Source organism: Alosa pseudoharengus, unplaced genomic scaffold (genome assembly GCF_046254945.1).
Source record: "Alosa pseudoharengus isolate Yale_2024_CS ecotype anadromous, Long Island Sound unplaced genomic scaffold, YU_APseudo_1.1 YU_APseudo_1.1_scf_17, whole genome shotgun sequence".
Taxonomy (NCBI): Eukaryota; Metazoa; Chordata; class Actinopteri; order Clupeiformes; family Clupeidae; genus Alosa; species Alosa pseudoharengus.
In genome coordinates, this window is record NW_027468640.1 from 33,669,906 (window position 1) to 33,680,186 (window position 10,281).

Sequence of the window (10,281 nt, forward strand, 5' to 3'; positions counted from 1 at the left end):
AAATACATCTGAGACCCACATCAAAACAGCATCTGTTTTGAACATAGGGAAAACCCCAAGCAAGGAAGTGACCTTTATCTGGGTAAACAAATACTCTTGATCATCTCTCCAAACAAATAAGGAAGTAGTTTTACATGGAGGCTTTTTTCTGTGAAGTGCTTATTCTGGGGTTGCCCCTCTGCTTCATGGTTTAACCTCGACACAAACATGACTGTGACCTCGATTTGCATTTGTGCCTTTGCGATTCTAATATTGACATTGACCGCGTGTAACACACGGCACCGGGCGTGGGTTTTAATGAGCTTTAACCTATGACACCCCGCCAGAGAGAGAAGACATCTAGGCTGTGGAAGGGGGACAGGGGCAAGGAAAGAAAGATTGGTTGACCACGGCCAGTCACTCTATAGACACCCAACACTGCAGCCATTAGACGGAGAGAGGGTTACATTAACCCGGGAGGGGGATCAAAGTGCTGGATTAGTTTCAGCGGGCATTTTTCAACATCAACGTGCAGCCACTGCGGGATGAGAAAGAGGATCCCTCTCATGGGGCAGGCGGGAATTAGTGGCAACCTTTGTTGCTCTGCACCTGAGGAGTTCTCCTCTTCCCCTTCCTTCAATCTCTTCCATTCATCCCTTTTTCATGTATATTAAAAGAGCAGTGCAGTCTAGCAGTGTTGCAGGAAATCACTATTAGTCCCTTAAAAACAAAGGCCATGATCTGGGATTTTCTTTGAGATCGCTGAAATCGCTGGGTTTATGCAATGGTCTTGAGACTGATTCAGAAATGAGAGAGAGTGAGAGTGTGTGAAGCTAATCTCATAATTAGAGCAACAGGCAGAGTGAAAAGGGGCACTTTTGGGAAAATTAGCATATGAACAGAGAAAAAGAGGCCGGTCGAGTTACAGGTGAAGGACGACACATCAGGTAGTGCACGACGGCCTCCTTTTCATAATTCCTCTACAACTATCTCTCTCTCTCTCTCTCTCTCTCTATCTCGCTTCCCCTGCATTTGGGTTAGCTTAATGGCTGCCTAAATGTCTGCCGTTCTAAAGATGTGGTGCAGCTATGGCGGGCGCTAACTCACTCAGTTGCCTAGTTACCTGCCTTTGAGTGGCCTGAGTGCGGTTTGGGGAGGATAAGGTGGGCGAGGCCTCACTAAGGTAACCCGAGACCAGCTAGAACACACACACACACACATACAACACACACACACACACACACACACACACGCACACACACATGCACACTCCCTGTCTCTCTGTGGAACAGTAGAGACCTTTCTCTGCCACCCTAACAGGGCTCCCTTTCATGTATCACTGTCATTCTCTCTGTACCCTTCACCTGACTGAGGACATACGATGGACAGAGAGAGAGAGAGAGATAGAGAGAGAGAGAGAAAGAGAGAGAGGAACTAAGAAGGTGAAAAAGACACAGAGAAGAGAGACGGATAGACAGAGTGGAGGAGAAAAAAGGGAAGTGAGCAGGAGAACACAGAGCCTATCTTGCATGTCAAGAAACCTCCACAAAGACAGAGTGAGGGCTCTGAAATCCCAACGCATCAAAGCCTGCTCCCTTCCCCAGTCATCCTGAATTCTTCACCACCCTCGCTGGGATTTTTGTGATCAGTGCCCTTGACGAGAGCTAAAGAGAGTCATAACAATTGGATGCTACAACTGGGCCACTGTCTGAATGTAATAAAATATCCTGGTTTAGTACAAAATTTATCAGTGTGTGTGTGTGTGTGTGTGTGTGTGTGTGTGTGTGTGTGTGTGTGTGTGTGCGTGCACCGGTGCATTTCTGTGTACATGAACTCCTCACCCTCACAAATCACCACAATGAATCATTGTGATAAGCTACAATGAATCCCGTGCCTCTAGCCTGTGTAGTTCACACATATGATTCCTGTTAGCACAAACAAGGAGCACAAAACACAAACGCCACATAGTCTGCCCAATCTGAGTCACCTCCATCAAACCAACAACAACACCTTAGAGTATCAAATTAATGCCAGAGCAGAGGACTACATTTTCCTTTATGGAAATAGGAACCCTTAGGCCTTCAGTTAGGAGGCGAAGAATAGGCTGGCTCCCTGCGTCAAAGACAAGGCCCTTTTAGCCATGCCAGGCAGGGAACGCACGAGGGTGATTAAGCCGTTGATCCAATAAGGAGATAAAAGTCCTTTAATGTTATAATTGGCCAGGACAAATATGATCCTGTCCACCGTCGATAATCCGTCTCGCCGGGAGGCTGGGGGCTGAGGTGGGGTCGGCTCAGGAGGGGAGGTAAATTGGTGGCAGAAACAGTTCCCTTTTAACATCCGCTAAAATGTCAACGGAGAGAACTCCAATTTTCCCTGACAAAAGCCTTTCTCTTTACAAGCTCCCAGCAGTGAGCCTCCCAAATTAAATACTAATGACTTTTCAGACAATGCATTTGATATTGACTGCAACACTTTGCAGAAATAGAATGTGTGCGTTTCTTTTTTTTTTTCTTCTTTTCTTCTCTCAGGTGTGCAGTAGCTGGTCTTGATAGCGTTTACTAAAACATCAAGGGGTGGGGGGGGGGGGGCTCTTAAATTTGTCAGCAGGGAAGAAGTCACACGAGCAGCATTGATTTGATCTCACTTTACAGATGAGAGACTTGTACCTAAACGCTTGGTTTTCTTGTTCGCCTTTGCCTTTAAATGCCACTGGGCTCCTAATAACTGGACTGCACACAAACTAAGAGAATTGACTTATATCCACATAAAACATCAAGTAAAATGAACAGATAGATATAAAACACCACAAAGCAAACAATAGAAAAAAGTAAATAATAATTCTGCTGGAGCAAAAAGCACGCTGACACACAATACATGTTCTGGGGTGCCAAACACAGTGACGGCTTTCAATTATGCATGAAGGATCCGCAAGGAGCAAAAGCAACAGCAATCCTCACACTCACTTCCCCAGTAAAGAACATTAAAGGCTGTTAGAGAGATGGAGGGAGAGAGAGAGAGAGAGGGAGAAAGAGAGAGAGAGGGAGAAAGAGAGAGAGAGGGAAGGAGGAGGTAAAGAGGAAGGGGAGAAAAGAAGGATAGAGAGGAGTAAGGCAAGAAATAATGCAAGATAAGACAGAAGGAGCACTGCATGGCCAACTACTGTAGGGCTGAGAGGATGGATATGGAATATGCAATGATGAAAGGGTTCGAGGAGACAGAGAGAGAGAGAGAAAGAAAGAAGGAAAGAGGAGAGAAATTGTAGAGGAGGAGGACAGTGAAATGGGCAAGCAGAGAGGAGGGCTCCGGAAAAGAGAAATTGATCCAAGTGAGTGTGCCAGAATATAACTGCCCCACACTGCATCATACGACAAGACAGGGAAGGCGAGAAGAGAGGGATGATTCTGAGTAAGAAACTGTATTGAAGGAGGGAGAGAGAAAAAGAAAAAAACAGAGAAAGAGAGAGAGCAGGGTGGCTATGAAATGGCTCGATGTGAGGTAGATAGGGAGGACAGGGGAGAAATTGTTCTACGGAAGATGCCTTAGAAAATGGAGAGCCGTGAGGCTCAGAGTGAAGATAAGAGCCAGAGGGAGATGAAAGGAAGGAAGACAGAAAAATACAGCAGGAAAGCAAGAGAGATGGAAATCAGGGCCTGAGAGAGAGAGAGAGAGAGAGAGAGAGAGAGAGAAAGAAAGAGAGACAGAGAGGGAGCACTCTGAGTGTAGGGGGGGCGCTGACTGCTTACACCATGTTAAGGTGATCAATAACGCATTAAAGCACCACTGAAAACACTTGAAACAACAGGCTAAGCGTTCTTTTCCTGGCAAATGCAAAATAAAAGGATTGACTTCATAACGTATTAACCCCGCCACCTCCTACTCTCTCACGACTCCGAACGGAACAGACGAGGGAGAGGAAAGGAGAACAATAACTATGAATTGATTAATTCACCAGCGCTCTCGCCGAATATGAATGTCCTGTCAGTGTTGTGGCAGCAATAGCATTTTTACATTACAAATGATGCTGAGAATACCTAAGAGAGAGAGAGAGAGAGAGAGAGAGGGAGAGATATGAAGAGGAGAGAGAGAAGAAAAATGGAAAGGGCGAGGGAATGGGGATGAAATTAATAAATGGCAGAGATGGCTCGGACTGAAACAACCAGGGAGAATAAGAAAGGGAGTGTGAGAGAGATAGAGAGAGAGTAAGAGAGAGAGAGGGAGAGAGAGAGAGAGAGAGAACAAAAAGGGAGGGAGGGGATTCCAGGGAAGGGAGGGAATGAGAAAGAGAGGGATAGAGGGAGAGAGATATGGGCAGATAGAAAGAGAGAGACAGATTTCAGTGCTCAGTCAGTGAATGGATACAGACGCTGGCTGGTGGAAGAATGTCGCCTGTGACCTCCTGTCCAGATGTTCCTAGTCAGGCAGAGCGAGCTCTCTCAAAACACAACACCCCGACTCAGAGTCTTCAAAGGGCCACTTCTGCACTTCATTTCCAGTGCCTGCCTCTCTCTCTCTTTCTCTCTCTCTGTCTCTCTCTCTCGTTCCCCCTCTCTCTCCCTCTCTCCTTCCTTCCTTCCTCTTGCTTTTTCTCTTCCTCTCCCCCTCCCTTATTTCATCTCACAGGAAGAAAGGGTGGCCTTTCTTACAAAGACGGGGTCTTGGAGGGTTCTGACCTAACACTAGGGGGTCAAGGCATCTGTTTGAGGACTGCTACTGTGATAGAATAACTGCAAACCAGAGCCGTATGTGTGACCATGCGCCACTCACACACACACACACACACACACACACACACACACACACACACATACACACACACACACACGCAGAGGCATGCACTCAAACAGGTCACATACACGCTGACACCCTATTCAGTGTCACACAGCATGCATATGACGCTCCTTGACTGGACAGCAGAGAACACACGGCCTGGACAAAACCTGATAGCCTCGTCATAACTGCGCCCCGGTGCCTTTTTCAATACGCCATGTCAACGGCACAGCGAGGAGAAACAGATCAATGCCCTCGAGCCGACGGACGGACGGTCCGCGCTTAAAACCAAGGCGAGCATCTTAGCTCAGGGGACCACTGACCCTGTTAACACTTCACATCAGAATGATAGGACGGAGGGAATGGAGATCATGACAGAGAGGGAATGAGGAAGGGACACAGAAAAACAAACGAACTGAAAGACAGAGGAGAGAAGTGGGGTTTTTTTTCCACTTACCTGTTTGTTGTATTTGTTGATGGTTTGAGTGCTGTATTCGGAGCAGTGGTCCGATCCGAGGGATATGTTATCTCCGGTTCCCACAAAGGTGTTGGCTGGAGGCAGATCCTGCACGGCTTGGTGCTTTTTCCCCGCCGTGGGGGACTGTGGGTGCAGCTGGACGGTGGGCAGGGGGGAGCTGGACTTGTAGTGTCGGGCCAAGTCGGGGCTCCCGGGACCCCCGTTGACCGAGCGGTAGCGTCCCATGCCGGGGCTGTCGGAGAGCTTCTCGTTGACGCCGTCGTAGCGCTGACCGTTGGGCTTGGACGCCTCCACGGTGACGATGCTGCTGTAGAGCGGCTGCTTGGACTTCTTCTTGTTCTTGTCCTTCTTGGACTGCTTCTTGCCTTTGTCGTGCTGCTGTGGAGTGAAGAAGTCCTCGTGGTCCTTCTTGCCCGCCTCGTAGCCGTTCTTGTTCTTGGGGCGGCAGTAGCGCGCCATCACCACCACCAGGATGATGAGGACCACCGTCATGATGCCCGACACCACGCCGATGACGATGCTCAGCCGCTGCTTGCTCAGGTCGTAGTTGGGGTCACCGGCGATGTCGGCGTTCAGCGGCGTGCCCAGGCTCCTGGCCACCAGGGCCTCCACCACCGAGGAGTTGGACACGCTCTCGTTGACAAAGACGTGGACAAGCGTGGTGGTGCTCTGCGATGGCTGCCCGCTGTCGTTGACCAGCACCACTAGCCGGTGGAGGCCGTAGTGCTTCTGTTCCAGCTTGCCCACCAGCGAGATGACCCCGGTGGCCCGGTCCATCTCGAACAGCTTGTACGGGTTGCCGCCAATGATGCTGAAGTTCAGGTCAGCGTTGGAGCCCGTGTCGGTGTCGGTGGCGACCACAGTGCGGACCACTGTCTGGACGGTGCTGGCCGGCGGCAGAAGTGTGTACGTGTTGTTGAGGGGGAAGATGACGGCGGGAGGGTTGTCGTTCTCGTCCATCACAAAGAGTGACACGGTGGCCGTGGCGGAGCGTGGCGGGTCACCGCCGTCCACTGCCTTGACCCGGAATGAGTACTGCGTCTTCTGCTCGCGGTCAAATGACACTGTGGAGAAGATGGTGCCAGTGTCGTTCTCGATGGAAAAGATCTCCTCCTCTTCCTCTATGAATAGACTCATCTGGGCGTTGGGGCCTTTGTCGGCGTCCATGACGGTCACCATGCCAACGGGGCTGTTGGGCTGCAGGTTCTCCTTCACGTAGAACGTGAATACGTCCTGCATGAACTTGGGCTCGTTGTCGTTCTTGTCCGCCACCAGCACGACCACCGTGGCTGACCCCTGGAGGATGGGCATGCCCTTGTCCTTGGCCACCACCTTGAACTCGTATCTCTCCGTCTGCTCCCGGTCCAGGATGGTGTTCACCTGGATGTCCCCGGTGTCTGCGTTGATGGAGAAGATGCCGTTGACGGAGTTGTCGAGAGAGTATGAGATCTCGGCATTTTTACCGCTGTCTGCATCCGTGGCCCGCACTGTCATCACCCGTTCGCCAGGAGCGTTGTTCTCCGGAAACGACACCTCCACCGTACTCTTGCCAAAGATGGGTGGGTTGTCGTTGGTGTCGCCCACCTTCACCAGGAGCGAGTTGTTGCTGGACAGGCTAGGGCTGCCCGAGTCCACCGCCACGATGACCACAGTGTACTCCTGCACAGCTTCATAGTCCAGCGCAGCAGACGTGTGCAGAAAATACTTCTTCTTGTTCATCTCCCCATCATTCTCACTTGTCAGCTTTAGCTGGAAGGGAACGTCACCCACCACAGTGCACGTCACAAATCCGTTCTGGTCCTGGTCACGATCTGACACTTGTACCAGTGCTATGGGTGTGTCCACTACCACATCCTCTGCCACGTTGGCCACTCCATCACGCAGGTAGATGCGGCCAATCTTGCGTATGTCAATATTTGGCACGTTATCATTCTCATCTTTAATATTCAGAACAACAGTGGCCTTGTCTGTCTTGGGAGGCTGCCCGCGGTCGCGTGCCATCACAGTGAAACGCAGCTGGCTCACCTCCTCGCGGTCAATCCTGTGGAGCACGCTCAGCCAGCCTGTGCTCTCGTCCAGCCTAAGGAGCCTCCGCACGGACTCAGTGGCGGCGCCAAACACATACTCAATTTGACCGTTCACGCCGACATCGGCATCCATGGCTTTTAATTGGAGGATGGGGGCGCCAGGGGAGCTGTTTTCCGGTAGGTCAGCCTCATACACGCTTTTCTCAAAGCGCGGGCTGTTGTCATTCACATCCGTAATCATCACTCTCAGAATAGCCTGTGAGGAGCGTGCCGGATCGCCCCCATCTTTCACGCGCAGCGTCAGTTCATAGGAGTCCCGCTGCTCTCTATCCAGCGCGCCTTTAATGATAAGCTGCGGCTGTTTCTCGCCGTCAGTAGTGTCAGCGACTTGCAACTCAAAGAAGCTGTTCCGAGAGCTGTCATCAAACCGCCTTTTGCCAGAGTGAGAGTCCCCGTTGCTCCCTGAACTAGAGCCCATTCGTCTCACAGAGTCGCCGCTGTCCTGAATGAGCTCATATCTCTCAATTCCATTCCTGCCGAAATCACGGTCGGTTGCCGTGGGCAAAAGATATAGCGTGCCAATTGGTCTGTTTTCTTCCACAGACAGAGTCAGAACAGGAGACGGAAAAGAAGGCGTGTTATCGTTAATGTCCAGAATTATAACTTTCCCTTCAAACAAATCTAACCAGCTTTGCGCCGGTCCAATAACTGACACTTCAAAATCTATGAAACATTCATTCTCATCAAAAATCATCTGGCACTGCTGTAATTTCTCGCGGTCTATCCGCCTTTCGTTCGTACTAAGCTCCCCAGTAATGTTGTCGATTTTGAAATATTCTGAGCCCGACTCCAGGGTGAAAGTAACCTCACCAGAGCCGGCTACAATGCCCAGGTCGGCGGCTACATTTCCTATTCGGATATCGGCGGGACCCTCCTCTGCCAAGCGGTAGCGGAGCACTTTCTTGGCGGCGGGCTGAGTCAGCAGCTGCAGGATGAGCATCGAGTAGCACAAATAGTCCACTGCACCAGTAGTCCTCATGATTCTCGGTAGTCGTTAACCTTGATTTTTTTTGTACTGAAAAACAAAAATTGGGATTTTACACACAAAAAAATCAGTTGAAGTGATAGATTCAGATGCGAAGCGTAGTCTGGTGTTTCAAGAGGCGTGTGGATTCATGGTCCAGATTACATACACTGCTTCGCCCGCAATAGATCCCAGCCTCTGTCCAGATTTGCACCTCCTTCCCCGCTATGACAGATTCCTCAGTCCCTTCTTCGAAGCCACGTCTCCCGCTAACAGGACGCGAACTGTCCGTTTTCCCCAGCCATATGTAACGAATTCGTTAGGGAGTTTGACTCCGAAATAGCAATTGATCAAAAAATTACTGAGGCTCGTCCATCATTTCGACGTTTGGAAACATATCAGAATTATCTGCCGAGTTCGTTTTTCCTCCAATAATGAATCAACTTACACTCAAACAGTCATTGAAGAATGTGGGTTCATGACCATTTCAGTTCAATAATCCTGTTTATATTTTTCCTTGCGGACAATATTTTCCAAAATTGATTTAAAAAATAAAATGATTAAAATGAAATAATATAACGCACCAAACAGGCGCAAACGCTAAGAACTTTGCGGGGCTGTCCCTCTGTCGTTGCACCGTGCGGCGTCAGGTTAGACTCGAATACACTGTCCGATGCCCCGTGCAAACGCTTACAACTGCTCAGATTTTTCTTCACCGACGACTTAACACATGCACACGTACGCTCCGTGCCTCGGAGTGCTCTCAGTTGGCGAGCAAAGGAGAGAAAAGTCCGCAGCACGGTTTAGTGATGCGGGATCAAAACTGAAGAGTGATGAGAACAAATAATATATTCTGAATAAACTGTAATCCAGTTAGATGACGTCTTGGAAATATTCGTAAACATCCAGCGAGAGAAGATTATTTCCTCTGTCCCGCATTCTCCCGGTCCTCAGGTTCTCACGGCACACTCCGATCCGCGCACTTGCAACAGCAGCGCGTCTGTTCGCAGCCCCTATCTGCGCCACTGTGCGAGCAATTCACAAATGATATTGCAGTCTCCCTCTCTCCCTCACTCACCATCTCTCTCTCTCTCTCGCTCTCTCTCTCTTTCTCGCTCTCCACCCCCTCCGCTCGCTCCCCTATCTCAATGCGTGGTGCGAGGGCTGAACTTGATCGCTCAGTTTAAAGGGTAGTCGGGGAAGTATTTGTCAGAAGCACGAAAGAGACATACACGGATACATTCTAACAAACGAAGAGTGCTTCATTGCTTCTTGGCATTTCCAGTATGGTCAGCGTTCAACCATATAGCATACACTACCTAATGCAATTCCACAAGTCGTTTCCTTTCCTAACTGAAGATTGGTGATAGGGTCATGGGAGGATACATACATGGATCGGACATTGTTTCATTTTCTCCTTAAAATAGGCCAAGTGATTTATGGATGGCGTTGAAGTGAGTTCAATTACTATAGTAGGCTATATAGGTTATACATCCGTGCGTATACTGCCAGGCAAACAACCCAGCTGATGACATGAAACTGTGTTGCCAGCTCACATTATCGAACGCACTCATGATATCAACTAATTTAAAAAGCAGTAAAACTTGTACGTTCATATGTAAAGCGAGTTGAAGACTTGCATACAATGATTTGAATATGTTGTGAACTGACTTTGTAGTAGGCTAGCCTACTTATACGACTCTGTGAAATGCCCGTTCCAGAGATTTGCACACTGTTCAGATGTCCCAGCCTTCATCCACGATAAGGGGGATTTCATTTTGGCAAGCTCAGACCATCTAAACGTCAGGACGGGGCTCAATAGCCCTATGGTTTCTCAGCGGTTAAGAATACCAATGCGTGTGGTCGTCCGTCGTAGTCGACGACGTAAAAGACATTGCATGAACGTTTTAGCAGGCGCCTTTTCAACAGCAAATTTTTCGGAACAGCGAGGCAATGTTCGGGGACCACGGACAGCGCCACTGAGACTGTCCAGTGTGTGAAAT

General features: G+C 49.4%; 1 protein-coding gene across 4 annotated transcripts in view; it reads right to left on the reverse strand.

The window, feature by feature from the left end:
• The window catches only part of pcdh7b (protocadherin 7b), a 129,356-nt gene extending 120,104 nt beyond the window's left edge, over positions 1-9,252 (reverse strand). For all 4 annotated transcript variants that reach the window (XM_076289362.1, XM_076289361.1, XM_076289364.1 and 1 more), the window contains exon 1: positions 5,207-9,252. In XM_076289362.1, coding sequence (XP_076145477.1) covers positions 5,207-8,293 — 3,087 coding nt within the window. In that variant the 5' untranslated portion in view covers positions 8,294-9,252. The remainder of the gene's footprint in view (positions 1-5,206) is intronic.
• Positions 9,253-10,281: the final 1,029 nt, after the last annotated feature.